Source organism: Crinia signifera, chromosome 3 (genome assembly GCF_055691185.1).
Source record: "Crinia signifera chromosome 3, ASM5569118v1, whole genome shotgun sequence".
Classification (NCBI taxonomy): Eukaryota; Metazoa; Chordata; class Amphibia; order Anura; family Myobatrachidae; genus Crinia; species Crinia signifera.
The window spans coordinates 205,076,156-205,091,487 of NC_139219.1; the positions used below are offsets into that span (position 1 = coordinate 205,076,156).

Genomic DNA, 15,332 nt, shown 5'->3' on the forward strand with positions numbered 1-15,332 from the left:
CATGCACTAGGCATGCGATCTGATGCGAAGTGTGCTAATTAAGACCCAAACGGATCCGTTTAACGGACCGTGTATGGGCCCCTTTAAGATGGTATGCAATGAGATGAGATGTGCTGCGATGGGACCCGATCTTATACAATTTAAAATTGTATACCATTGTATATGGCATACGATGGGATGAGATTTTAAATTGTATACGCACACTAATGGGTGCTTTCAAGGTCAATTGGCCCCCCTATAAGATTTTTAATTGTATAAGCACCCTAATGGGTGCTTACAATGTTAAATGGGTACTTATGTAGTATCTGGGCTGCCGATTTCTAAATCGGGTCGGATCGGGAGATCGCATCGCATCGCATGCGACCATGCGATTCGATGCGATGCGATGCGATGCGATGACCCGATTTTTCCATAGGAATCAATGTTAAAATGGACTGAGTCCATTTTAACATGGAATTCAATGGGAAAAATGGGTCCTTTTCATACCCCTACTATCCAAGTGGGCATGGAGTTGGATATAAACCTGTGGCGAGCGTAGCGAGCCACCGAGCCCGAAGCGTGGCGAGCGAAGCGAGCCCCGCGAGGGGACGAATACCGTCCCCTCGCGGGGCTCGCTTCGCTCGCCACGCTTCGGGCTCGGTGGCTCGCTACGCTCGCCACAGGTTTATATCCAACTCCATGCCCACTTGGATAGTAGGGGTATGAAAAGGACCCATTTTTCCATAGGAATCATTTTAACATTGATTCCTATGGAAAAATCGGGTCATCGCATCCGATATCGGATGCGATGCGATGCGATGCGATATCGCATCGCATCGCATCTGATTGTATGCCTTAACTTAAGGCATACAATCAAAAAATCGGCAGCCCAGATACTACATAAGTACCGTTAAATGCACCCCCACGCCACCCCCACTATCAACGCCAACCTGAAGCGTGGCGAGCGCAGCGAGCCTGCGAGGGGTGGCGGTACGCGTCCTCTGACCTTTTCATACCCCCACTATCCATGTCGGCGTGGAGCTGATTTTATATAGTGTGGCGAGCGCAGCGAGCCACCGAGCCCGAAGCGTGGCGAGCGCACGCGTAATACATGTAAAATCATGTAATATATAAAATCAACTCCATGCCGCTGGGGGTATGAAAAGGTCGGAGGACGCGTAACGCCGCCCCTCGCGGGCTCGCTGCGCTCGCCACGCTTCGGGTTGGTGTTGATAGTGGGGGTGGCGTGGGGGTGCATTTAACATTGTAAGCACCCATTAGTGTGCTTATACAATTAAAAATCTCATCTCATCTCATCGTATGCCATATACAATGGTATACAATTTTAAATTGTATAAGATCCCATAAGATGGAAATCGTGGGAGCCGTGATAATACACAAGTACCGTTTATTACATAGCGCATTGCTGTGAGAGTAAATGAGCAACCATATACAATGTTTTCAGTGTTATTCCTGTACTGTATGACTGAGGTCAAGATCGTAAAAATAAGTACAAATAACCAGCAATTGCTGTAACCCAGATACAGTATATACTCACTAAAAACTTTCTACATACAGTATATCTTCTAGAAGCTAATAAATAGAATCTGATTGGTTGCTATGGGCAACATCCCATCTTCAATAGAATTCATCTTAGTATATTTATCAATGCATGCCAAAAAATAAGGCATGAAAAAATAATAACAGCAAAGGTAACATACTACTAATAAATAGTGTGTAGCAGGATGCATGGAAACCAATACATTAAAGTCATCCTAATATGTGAAAATGGTACAGGTTGAGTTTCCGTTATCCGCATATCCAAAAAACAAAATGTCCCGAAAACCATAGATTTTCAGAATATTTAGTTTCCCCCCCCTCCCCCTGCACCATTTTTCATACTCACCGGGTCCCCCGGCGGTCTCCCGGCATCCATGGCGACCATCAGGTTCATCATGAGAGGCATCCCCGGTCCCAAGGATGCATTGCACAGATGCGCTAGTGACATCTTGACATCATCGGTGCACCCGCAGGATGCATCCTTGGGACTGGGGAAACCTCTGAAGATGAACCCGTTGCCTGCCGTGGACATCGGGGGACCACAGGGGGACCAGGTGAGTATGCAAAAGAAAAAAAAAATTATACAAAATATGGAAAAATCCCATATCAAAAATATTTGTGGTCCCGAGCATTTCGGATGAGGGATACTCAACCTGTAATATGTTTATTTTGCTGAACATAACAGGCCCAGTATGTAATGGTTTTGTTTGGTCACATTAGCTGACTATTTTTGGCATTGCTGTATTTCATGGCACAAAACTATATTAATTTGTAAGTGGTTTGAGGGCATAAAGGTTCACTTCCAAAACACAGAGTATAAACCTGCTTAAGCTATAACAATGGTAAATACAACCTTTTTTTCCCTACGTTATTGCGAGTCCAAGTAAATATTGCTGGAAGGCTACAATAAAGGATTATTAGTGCTCACTTGTGATAAAGGCAAACAAAGTGTCATTTATGTCCAAATCAAAATTTGGAATTTGGCCTGTACCTTGTTTTCAAAATCATATGCAGTGCCAAATAACTTCAGGTTATATGATCCTCAAATCTGCATTCTCTTTTTTTTTCCAGATTTCCAGCAAAGAAATTCTCGCCAAGCAGGAAGAAATATCAGATGCTTTGCAAACTTTACAGTTGTTTTTAGCTAAACACAGTGACAGGTACCATGTTTTCTCTAAGAAGTTACATTAAATGAAGTGATGCCACTCCTAATATAATTAATTCTCGAATCCATAGGGGTGGTATAGAAGAACCTGAGTATTTAGGTGAACAGCCAAAAGGTCGACACCAAATGACTTCATATACAGATACTGACGTAAGGCTCACACACACACACACAGGGCAATTTTAGGGATATTTTTTAAGGAATTTGACTAGATCTTAGAAATTAAGCACACATTGCCCGTGTGTATACAGTACCTCCCAGTGACGGCGATGCCCAGTCCCACGCGTTGCTACTGCCTGACTAGATCTTGACTGCATGCAAATCTAGTCATCGCCAGTGTTCTCCCACCACAGAACACTGGCCGGCATGGATCGCTCAGCACACATCGCGATCCGCGCTTAAGCACATTGTTCAGCTCCCTGCACCTGTCACCCAGTGTGTTCAGGCCATTAGTCACACACAGATATACCAGTGTCGCATATTATTATTATAATTTTATTTATAAGGCACCACAAGTGTTTTTGCAACGCCGTACCAAGGAACAGTACAGGGAGACAAAACAGTATTACATTGAATACATAACAAAAATAGAGTACAAATAAAGAGCACCACAGTTCAATACACATTACAGCTTAAATATAAGTAGTGAGGACTCAATAAACATACAACTAGAGGCTTGAGGACAATGATGGAGATGAGTATGCAGACGAAGAAGGTCACTGAGTGTTTGAGTATAGGAGAGCTATGAGTGAAATGTGAAGAGAAGAGGGCTTTGACAACAGGAGGGAAGAGGGCCCTGCTCGGAGGAGCATACAATCTAGTAGGAAGGGGAGACAGACAGATTACAAGAGGTGCAAGCAAGTGGGTGGTGGCTAGGTAGCAGGATGTAAACAGGCAAGGGGACGGAGAACCAGCTGGTTTATGCAGTGGAAGGGTACGCTTTGATGAATAGGTGAGTTTTCAGTGCCCGTTTGAAGCTTTGCAAGGTTGGGGAGAGTCTAATGGAGCGAGGGAGTGCGTTCCACTGAAGGGGTGCAGCACGGGCAAAGTCCTGTACTCTAGCTTGGGAAGCAGTGATCAGGGTGGAGGAGAGACGACAGTCGTCAGCCAACCGTAGAGGGCGTGAGGGTGTATGAATGGAGATAAGGTTAGAGATGTATGGAGCAATGGAATTAGAGATGGCCCTGTATGTGAGTGTGAGGTCTTTGAAGACGATTCTGTAGGGGAATGGGATTTAAACCTTTAGATTCATATCAAATGAATCTGCGGTTTAAACAAACAGTTTTATTGCATTGCGATAAAGATGTACATTTTCTCAAAAAAGGCGATCAGCACTAGCCGAGTCGCTCAGCATCTGGTTCTCAGAAACATTGTAACCAAACTTCTTCTGAAATGTATTCTGTGTGTATTTCCAATTACAATGAAGTGTGTTTTCTATCTTTTATGACTAGAATGACCGAAGAAGAAAAAGCTGAGATTGAAAAGCAAATCAAATCCCTTCAAGAGAGCCAAAGCATGTTATCTAGGGAGTATGAGAGGCAGCAGCAAGAAGCACAGGACCTGGTGGATAAATTGGTGGAACAGAAGGTGACATCACTAGAACTGTTTGGCCTCTTTGTAATGCATCAGATTAGTAATATGTGTGTTTTTCTGCATGTAGTTGAAATAATAATGACTGGATAGGTTTTCTTCCCTAAATGGTTTCAAGTTCCTAAACTCTTTGAATATGCTGATGGATTAGCTTGGAATCCAAGCTAATTCTCTGCTGGCTTAATATTCACAAATTCATTACTTCTGGTCATGCTTTTCTATGATCTCATGTGACAATGACTATCGATCATCACAATTGTGTTTTCATAACTAGGACTGCCAGCTGTTTTATCAGTGGTATCATCTTGACTTCCTTATTAACAGCGTTTGTTCCATCAGGTGTGGTTTATACAGTATGCTGTAAACATGATGAGCATGGTGTTCTGTGTGATTTCTCTTCTAACCCTTCACAGGCATGGCGGTTTGCTTTTCAGGGGTATCTCCTCTACCTTTAGTCATCAACCTTTTCACTAACCCACACAATATCTCCTAAAGCCAAGTTCTGGTCCACAGATGCATGCTGAATACAGAGCTTGCATCATCTCTGTTGCCAAGATACTGACACAAACCACTTGCATTTTTGAACTGCTAATATCGACAGCTTGTACCATGTGTGGTGAGTATCATGCTTGTGTGTAGTACAATTTTATTCAGAATAGTTGGTTTATAAAGTGGGCACATGTAATTTTTTTTTTTTCCAATTTCAGGTGGATAAGGTTGTATCAGGGACCATTGACGAGACAAATGGGACATTACATTCAGTCTACCAGTCTATTATAGAAGGACTTATCGATTATGAAACAGGAATTGCTCTACTGGAAATGCAGCTGATAGTTTCAGGGCTGGTTTGTCCGCATTCAAAGTCATGCTTTGATATTGCAGAAGCTAAGAATCATGCACTTATTGATGAACAAATTCAATTACGACTCCAGGAATTATCAAAAGCCAAAAGTGTCATTTTATCTCTCTCTTCAAGTGAATTTCCTATAATAGCTGCCTATGATCAGGGATTAATTTCAGAAACCGTAGCAATTAAAATCATCAATATTTTGATATCTTGTGGGTGCCTTCAGGCTCCAACTTCAGGAGAGTTGCTCACTGTAAATAAACTTTTCCAAAAGAAACTAATTTCTGGATTAATGTTTACCAAACTTATTCAAAGAGAAAAGACAAGCAAATATCTTATTGATCCCATCACAGCAGAAAGACTGACACTAGCAGAACTCTTTCAGAAGACTGTTACAGACAAGGATACAGGAATGAGATTTCTGCTAGTTAATGGAGAAGAAAAGGGTAAAATTGTATTGAAATCTGGAAGAAGAATTAGTGTTTTACGAGCAGCACATGAAGGAATTCTAGAACGGGAAATCATGTACAGGCTTCTAGGAGCTCAGATTTTTTCAGGTGGTATTATTGACCAAGATTCTGGAACTAGATTGAGTTTAGAAAAATCTCGAGAACAGGGTGTGATCGATCAGGGAACAGTTTGCGGAATATTAACCCAACAGTTGGAAAATGGAGGAATCATTTGTCCATCTACACGAAAATGTTTAACAGTGGATCAAGCTGTCCAATGCAATTTAATATCACATAGTAGTGCATTGATGGTTTTAGAGGCACAGAGAGGATTTATTGGACTGATCTGGCCTAATACCAGTGAAATATTCCCCATATCAACATCTTTGCAGCAAGGAATGATTTGTAATGAATTAGCTCACAAGATCCTAACTAACAGACAACAAATAGCTGGTTTATATATTCCTGAAACATCTGAAATTGTCCGATTAGACACCGCCGCTCAGCTAGGTATAATAGACCATAACACTGCATCTCTTCTAAGCAACATTAAATTACAGGACAAAATGCCCAACATAGATGTACTGGAACCAACTTGTAGACATGCTCTAAAATGTATGTCTTCTTATGAATCTACGACTGAGCAGTTAAATGAAAATTCTGAAAATAAATCAGAAGAACCATTGACACACAATCCAGAACATACAAAGCAATTATTCATTTCTTATCTCATGGTAAACAGTTATATTGATGCAAATACAGGGGAAAGATTACTACTTTTCGATGGTGATCTTGATGAGGCTGCCAGCATGTTGCTTGAGTCTGAACTTATAGTACGAACATCTGCAAATGAGGAAAAGTCCCCCAGTTCATTGGATGTAGCTATGAAAGTTACTGATGTTAACCATAATGTAGGCTCAGAGAAAGTTGAAAATAATAACACAACTCATTTTGAAGAAATAGATAATTTGGGAGGAGGTGTAGAGCATGCTACACCACAGTACTTGGATGATGTTGGATGTAATCATAAGGAAGATGAGATTTGTCAACAGTTCCAAAGATCTGTAGATAATGAAAAATCTGTCAAATTTGACTCAGAATTAAATTCTGTAATTGAATTATCTGGAATCAATGAAGAATTAAATCCTTCTCCTACAAAAGACAACATCATAGCAGATGTTCCATCAACTAAACAGTGTGACACAATCTTTTCTGTAGATTCGAACAGTTACCATTCTGTCCATAAAAATGATGTTGGCTACAAAAGAAGTGAAGAGACCACTCAAGTTGAAAATGTTAGTAATCATTCAGAAGAAATTCCAGTTACTTCAAATATTAATCATTTTGAAGATAAAACAGAAGACAAAATATTTCTCCAAGATGAGCTGGAATATGATCTGTCCCTGGGTAAAGTGGATATTTTAAAGAATAATGGTGCTCTGTGTAATCCAGGACATGATGCTTCTAATGATCTTATACATGATGTAGTTGATCTTCGTTTTGAGGAAATCCAAAACAATTCTCATGAAGCTATCAGCAAAAATCATACCTATATGGAAAGCAGAAGTGATTCTGATACGTCTGGTGGAGCCTTTGACAGCGAAGATGAATTTGAAGATGGTTCTCAAATTAAAAAGACATGGAAATCAATTGGAGGGGCCAGTGTAGAAGACCAGACACCTACCCAAAGTGATACAAGCTCAGATGAAGATACATACTATTACAGTGACAATGATGGTGAAAATGCTGAAATATTACATGGTAGACAGTTTTTAGAAACCATAATGGAAGAGGAATTTGAGAGTAACTCTTGTTTAGAGGACCAGACAACAACAGTGAAAGAAAAGCTACCACTTAAGGAGCATCATCCTCTTCCAGTAAATTCAGAGGAAAAGGAAAGTGAGAGTAATACATCTGAAAACAATAATGAGAGCATAGCATGTACTACACTACCTGTTGCTGTAGCAATCAAAGATGAAGCAATGGATGAGGAATATATTGAAAGCTGTTTTAGTGAAACTGATATTGACTGTTTTGTTACGGATGAGACCAACAGCGAAGAAGATTATCTTGCCACTGAAGAATATTCAGATGAATATGATGGAGACAATGACATGGATAATACACCTGATTTTAGCTTTGGTTATTCAAATGACAAAGTTAACTTTAAGAATAATGGTTCAGATGCAGATTCTTTTTCAGCGGATACATCTGGGAATACAGATCACTCAGACATGATCAGTGAATTGAATTACTCTCCAGCTGATTTCAGAGCTGTGCAAATAGTGGATAGTAATATCGTAGGTGGTTTTAGCAATATTCAAGAAACCATGAAAGAGGCATGTGAAATACAGGTCTCTGAACCTCAGCAAACTCAAGATAAAAGCACATGTGTCAAGGAAGAAATGGAACACATTGCTGGAGTCCTTAAAACTGAAAAAAATTGTGTTTTTATCAGTCAAGATAAATCTTCTCATGATGGGGTAGATATACATACTGAAGAAGATATCACCTTGAAGCAGGATATTGAGCACATTGAGACTGATGAAGGTAATGTGTTTTTCAAGCTACATCATGAATTTCTCCACTTTGAGGAAGATAGTCAATGTGCCAAGATACATAGTAGTTATCTTCAAGCAGAAGACCAAGATTTGTGTTCCAAGGAAGACAATGTCTGTCTTAAGGTTGATGATGATAGTGCATGTCCCAATATAGATTATATTAATCTGAAATCCGAAGAGAATAGTGCATGTGCCAAGGTAGATGATATCCATCTTCATGCTGAAGAGAACAGTTTAATTGAAAAGGTAGATGATTTTTATTGTCAAGCTAAAAAGGATCGAGCATGTGTCAATGTAGATGATGTTCATCTTCAAAAAGAAGAGGATAGTGAAAATGCCAAGGTAGAAGATTTTTATCTTCAATCTGAAGAGCATAGTGTATGTGTAGATGATATTCATAATCAAGTTGAAGAAGAGAGTTCAAGTGCCAAAATAGATGATCTTCAAATTCAAGATGAAGAGGACAGGTCATGTGCTAATGTAGGTGATAATTCTCTTCAAGATGAAGTGGATGGTGCATGTGCCAATGTGGATGTTGGTCACCTTCAAGCTGAAGAGGATAGTGCATGTGTCAATGTTGATGTTGGTCAACTTCAAGCTGAAGAGGATAGTGCATGTGCCAATGTTGATGTTGATCATCTTAAAGCTAAAGAGGATAGTGCCTGTGCCACTGTAGATGTTCATCATCTTCAAGCTGAAGAAAATAGCTTGGGTGAAAAGGTAGATAACAGTAATCTTCAAAGTGAAGAGCATTGTGCACATACAAAGCAAGATATTGAATATCTTCCAATTGAAAATATGAATAAGTTTTCCAAGCAGAACACTGAGAGCCAAACTAAATTTGATTTAAATACTAAGCAACAGATTGGAAAGCATCCTAATGATGGAGTTAATTTAAATTGTAATTCTGTTGTTTCAGGTGTTTATGAACAGATTGAAAAACATTACCACATCGAATCTAACAGGCAAAAAATTGCCAATAGTGTAAATTTGAATTTATCAGATAATACAATAAACTCTGACAATCCAATAGAAATAAATTATACTCCACTTCAAGAATCCAATAAAACAGATTTATGTAAAATTACAGATGAAGAAAATGAAGACCCAGTTAAATGTAAGGAAAGCTTTAACCATCTTTCATCAAGAAGTCCTATTCATATTGACAACCTGAGTGCAATTTTTGATTCATCTACAATTAGAACATATAACAATGATTTGAAATTAAATCCTACCAGTTCTTTGTCTGGAACTATAGAAAATAACAGTAAACTTGACTTAAATCTTAAACACACTGGAGAATTTGGGAATTTAACAACTTACCTCAAAGGCTGTGCAGAAGTCATCCAAACATCAGAAATCTCTGCTGAACATGCTTATTCTATTAATGAGGAAAATGGTGACTCAGGCAAGCAAAGTTGTTTGGGAGATGCAATCAGTATAAGCGCCCCTTTTGTACAGGACAGCTCAGGGAATTCTTTTTTACCAGAGCCAGTTGCTGAACAACTTAGGTGCAACAATAGCAGTACAGATATGGTAGAGGAGCACATAAAGAGTTTAGAACACCTGAATGTAGAACCCAGAAATAGGAAAGTGGCAGAGGACACGCTCAATGAAAAAGGAAGAGACATTGTTAGGAATTACTTTGGAGACAATGATGAAGACCGTAACCCTAACCTCATTATAATGAAGAATAACATAGAAAAAAATCAATCAGTAGCCAATCAGGATTACACAGAGAAAGACAAGGAAAGTTGGGATACAGTGCAGTGTGAAGTGCTGCAGAATCCTAATCATGAGAGCACATCTAATGCTGGAGCTCCTTTCAGTATACAACTTCTAGAACCAAATGGCCCTAAATTAATCTCTTCCCACCTGGATCAAATCTTTCATATCCCTTCAGATTCTGAAAACTCTAACAAATTGGAAGAGCTAATAATCGGCCCACACAAGGGTCTGTTTCCAAGTGAGCTTATCTCTCATTCTTCCAGGCCTGATCATGTGAATAAGAATGTTGCCGAACCTAAATCCTTTTCTCCAGATCACATGTCTGAGCAACCAGGAAATGAAATAAAATACAGCTCAACAGAACAGCAATCTGATGATGTGAAGTCTACGGATAAGACACCTTGCACGTTAAACATGTCTCTGACCAGTGCACCTGAACTGAAGCAAATTGCATTAAGCCACTTTACTGAGAAGGTGAGTTGGTGACATAATCCATATTTTTCTGTTTCAGACAATTTGTAGCAGTCTTAACCTAGTTTAACTGAATGTTATATAATTGTTGAAATAAATGTTATGGTGGCCTAGAGCACTGTCTTCTAACAACCGTAAAATATCTATGGCAAAATCTAAGTAAATGAAATCACTTAAACACTTTTCTTTTGTCATAATGTACCTCTTATAGCACTACCCGCTTCTTTCACCTAATGTACCCGGGGTGCCAACATGTGTCCTAAGCCGAAGTAATGGGAGGGGGCGTGGTCAGTGCCAGGAGATATAGCCACCCCACCTCCTTAGGATATATTAGTGATTGTGCGGATGCACGGGTATGGGGGCTGGGTAGATAGATCGATAGGAAGATAGACCGCCACCCCCCCTTCAGGGAGAGGGAGCAATGACTGCTTCTCCAGCTGCCTCTCTCCCTAGTGCAGCACACAGCAGAATGTGTGCTGGCCTGGGGAGAGAAGGTGCTGATGCAACAGTCACTCCCCCCCCCCCCCCCCCCCTGCTATCTACAACAGGGAAGAGTAAGGAGTGGGGGTGGCAGTGGGACCCAGGTCCAACAACCCCCCCTTCACAGGCCCGGGTAAAGTATAACTGTCCTCCTGCCCCCATCTCAGCCCCACTGGGTCTATCACCCATACAGGAGTAAATTTAAATGTGCAGTATTCATTTTTTGTGATAAATTTGTAGTTTAAGGAGGGAATTCTGTGTTAATAAATAATGAGGGTGTCTTTACATTGAAATCTTAAAACACTGGCTTTATTTTTAGGTTTGTGCAAATGTTATTATTGGTGTTAACTGAGTATGACCCAATAGACCGGAAGTACTGTCTAGTATAAATCTAGAATAATTATAGATTTTAAAACCTAAGTATAGTTCTTGAGATTTTATATAACGGTGATTACTGTAAGAAAAACATGTAGGGTAATAGCTCATTAAAATAGGAGAGAATTGGGGGTATTAATAATCATCCGTTTTAGTTACCGTATTTTTCGGACCATAAGACGCACCTGACCATAAGACGCACCTAGTTTTTAGAGGAGGAAAACAGTAAAAAAAAATATTCGGAACCAAATAGTGCAGGGAAGTGATCTGGGCAGCAGGGTCAGCCAGCACAGGGAAGGGATCCGGGCAGCAGGGTCAGCGCTGGCAGGCAGCCTCTCTTCCCCCCCAGGGTGGGCTGGGCTGCAGCCTCTCTCCCCCCCCCCCCTGCAGCCCAGCCCACCCTGGGGGGAAGAGAGGCTGCCTGCCAGCGCTGACCCTGCTGCCCGGATCCCTTCCCTGTGCTGGCTGACCCTGCTGCCCACTCTGCCATCTAGTGTACAGGGCCAGTAGTTTTTGCACCTGCGGCTGCTAACAGACGGACAATGTCGGCAGCCTCATGAAAATGGTCCACCATACAGGTCAGGGAGGGCTACTTATTTCTACTCTCCCACCATCCACCACAGATCGGATCTCTCTTATAGATCCGATCTGCAGCGGTGCGCTCTGGCTGAGTGACAGCTGAGCCGGCGCCTAGTATCAGTGCAGGGCAGCCTAGCCTGGCCCTGCTCCCCCCCAGGCATCCTCTCCCCTCCCAATGAGGCATCATATATCGTAATTTCCCCCCTCCTACCTGGGCAAGGCAAGAAGCGATCCGGCTGGGCAGCAGGATCAGGTCGGCAGCGGGTCCCTGCAGTGTATGCTATACTAGTTCCCCTTCGCTGCAGGGACCCCCGCCGCTGATATCACATACACTGCAGGGACCCGCTGTTGTCTTGACCCTGCTGCCCAGCCAGATCACTTCCTGCCTTGCCGAGTGCGTACCCCTGTCTTTCACTCTGTCCCCGGCTGCTGCAGTGCTTGATCCGGAACATATTGGATCTTCTGTGCCTGTTAAGTAAGGAGGAGGTGGGGGAGCGGGGGAGTCTGCTGCCGGCGCTCTGAGATGCTGGGCTCTGCTGCCGGGCAGCAGAGAGCAGACCCGGCGTGCTCCATCTGCGTTAGGTTAACCAGCATATTCGCTCCATAAGACGCACACAGTTTTCTCCCCACTTTTTTGGGGAGAAAAAGTGCGTCTTATGGTCCGAAAAATACGGTATGTAACTTTTACTTCATGTATTGTGATAACTTATATTTAATATTTATTTATTTTAGGATGCTTTGACATTCAGTAAATGTTGTCATACATTACGTGAACATTTGACTGTTGTTCAAGATCAGAAATTGCATCTAGATAATCAACCAATCATAAGTGACAACTTGGAAACTTTAAAGTTACAACTTGAGCAACTTGAGGTACGTATGTTCGCAAATAATACTGTGGTAATCAGTTGTCTCTCATTTAATAGATTGTGGGCTCACCTGGCATTGCTGCATGTGTGGCATAAAAATGATCATGATAGTAATCTGGTCAGAGTTGATTAGGTGATTCTAAGGGCAGTATTCAATGAGAAATATCCTGTTTAGGATTCACTGCACAGTCACCGTGTTCCGGAGGGCTGGAGTATTCGCTGCCAGCCCTCCCTGTCGCCCTATTCAATGCCGCAGGGGCTCACTGCCCCTGACAGTGATTCTTAACCCCTGTGGCGAGCTCCACAGGGAACAGGGGGAACTGGGGGACGGCGGCAGGCAGGGAGATGGAAGCCTCCCTGCCTGAGCCGGACACCTGTGGGGAGAAAGAGGGCAAAAGTTCACAGTTCAGTTCACCATAAAAAGTTGGCGATTGCTACATGGTGACACACAGCGAAAATCACTTAGAAAACCATTCGCCATCTGATTCATTGAAAAACCTCAGCGAATTGCGGCGACTATCAGACGGCGAATTGTCCGTCATTCACTGTTCGCCGTCAGCGAATAGTGCATGTTAAATAGGGTGAATCACTTTTTCAGTAAAAAGATTTGCCTTAGAGCATGAAAATAGCACACATTCGCCGTAGAACATCGCGAATCAGCCTCATTGAATACTGCCCTAAGGATTATTGTAAAAAGTGTCCAGATGTCCCCAGTGTTCCTCAGTATAATCTGCTCAGCTCAAGATGTTATGCAACTTGGGACCAAAGTGTGGGATATTGGAAAGCTACAGGTATTAAGGATCTGCTGGCATTGCCATTTTATTGCTATTCTACAATAAACCACACTATTGTAAAGCTGGCAGGGGACTGGGTTAGGAAGCTGCTGCACTGCTCCCGCTAGGCATATGTAATGAGCGGGAGCAGTGAATATATGAATAAGTACATGAATAAAAATAGCATGCCCCTTCACAGAAAAAAAATTCTGATTTTTTGACACAAAAAAACCCCCCAAAATCCCTTTATTTTAGAAGATCACTTTCCAGTTCACCTGAAAAAGATGTCAAATGCAAAACGGTGAATCATAGCAAAAATCAGGGAGAAAGCAGTTCTCCATCCTAGCATTGAATACACTCTCTGCAAATCCCAGTGAAAACCCTATTGAAATACACCAGCGAACTGCAGCGAGCATGAAACGGAGAACTGGCCGGCATTCACTGTTCGCTTTCGGCAAACAGTGAACATTGAATAGGGTGAATCAGATTTTCAGTGAAAAAGATTCACTGCAAGGAATGAAAACAGCCCAATTCGCAAAAAAAAAGGTGAATCGGGAGCATTGAATACTGGCCTTAGAGTATTGAGACTTTCAGTTGGTGCATCCTCAAATAACAATTGTAAATGACAGTTTTTTGTTCAAGGTTATTTATCTCATTTTAAGAAATGTTTTTTGAATATATTTTTATTTCTAGTCATTTGAATCAAGACTGGTTGCATTTCATGTTACGCTGACAAAAGATGTGAAGTTTGCAGAGCAGTACTTAATGTCTGTGCCTGATGACCTTCCAGGAGAGCATCTCAAGGAGTTAAGTGACACTTTAGTGAAAACCTTTGCTGCAGTTCGTGAAATCTCTTCAGATCGTGCAAAACAGATTGCATTTGCTGTGGATGCCGAAATGGTAAGATGCATAAATAAGTATATTAATATTGACTTAAAGTTTACTTGTAGTACTAGTCACTAGGACTAGGCATTATCTAGTTATGTGCCTGATTTAGCATGGTTCACAAAAGCAAAATCTTTCTCTAATGGACAAAATTATGCTGCACTGCAGGTGGGGCTGATGCAACATGTTAAGAGAGATTTAGATTGGGTGAAGCGTGTTCAAACTGAAATCAAAATTGCAGTGGGGGGGGGGGGGGTGTGTGTGTGTTGCAGAGCATAGAGGGCTTTTCCCTGCTCTGCAGGCTATAGACTGCTGGCACACACCTATTGATTGGATGCAATACATTGCGGGTGCTCTCTTGAATAACAGCACCCTAAACCTAGCAGCCTAAAGTATTTAGGTGCCGTAAAAAAAAAAATCTGTACCAACCCTGGTCCTCAAGTACCCCCAACAGTGCACGTTTTCCACACAGAATCACAAGTGACATAGTTAGCTCCACCTGTGGTACTTTTAAAATGTGTCTGATACAAAAAGAACTGCAGACAAAAAGATTTTTTAACCTAAATCTTTAGAATTTTTTTTAACCTAAATCTTTGCAAAGTAGACACCTTTTTTAGTTACAGGTGTGTCCATCTAGCTGGTGTCAGTGAGCCAGATCCTGTGCAACTCTCCTAGTGTTGAAGGTTTTTTTCTACCGAAAATGCATCTTAATTGCAATGCAATGTGACTAGAACACACAATGGGACTGTTTATTCATTTGATATATGACACTTGTTTATTGTGTGTGACTGTGTCTGTATACTGAACTGAACAGGACTTGTATTGGGAAAACAGCTGCTACTGTTACTGAACATTGTAGAACTTGTGTACAGATTCAGACACTCAGTCGCACATAGATAAATGTCATATATCAAATGAATCAGCACCGTCTCCTCGTACGCCCAATTGCATCCTAGTTGCTTTGTGTTGCTTTTAAGACACATTTCTGGCAAAAAGTGTGATACAATTACTACCATTGCTA

At 41.4% G+C, this 15,332-nt stretch overlaps 1 protein-coding gene across 19 annotated transcripts in view; it reads left to right on the forward strand.

Annotated features, from left to right (window-relative positions):
- The window catches only part of DST (dystonin), a 522,642-nt gene that overhangs the window by 318,190 nt on the left and 189,120 nt on the right, over nucleotides 1-15,332 (forward strand). For 15 of the 19 annotated variants that reach the window (XM_083177288.1, XM_083177291.1, XM_083177290.1 and 12 more), the window contains 5 exons: nucleotides 2,611-2,699; nucleotides 4,156-4,291; nucleotides 5,002-10,353; nucleotides 12,517-12,657; nucleotides 14,120-14,326. In XM_083177288.1, the coding sequence (XP_083033414.1) occupies nucleotides 2,611-2,699; nucleotides 4,156-4,291; nucleotides 5,002-10,353; nucleotides 12,517-12,657; nucleotides 14,120-14,326 (5,925 nt within the window). The remainder of the gene's footprint in view (nucleotides 1-2,610; nucleotides 2,700-4,155; nucleotides 4,292-5,001; nucleotides 10,354-12,516; nucleotides 12,658-14,119; nucleotides 14,327-15,332) is intronic. The other 4 variants (XM_083177302.1, XM_083177305.1, XM_083177304.1 and 1 more) reach the window with 1 other exon arrangement.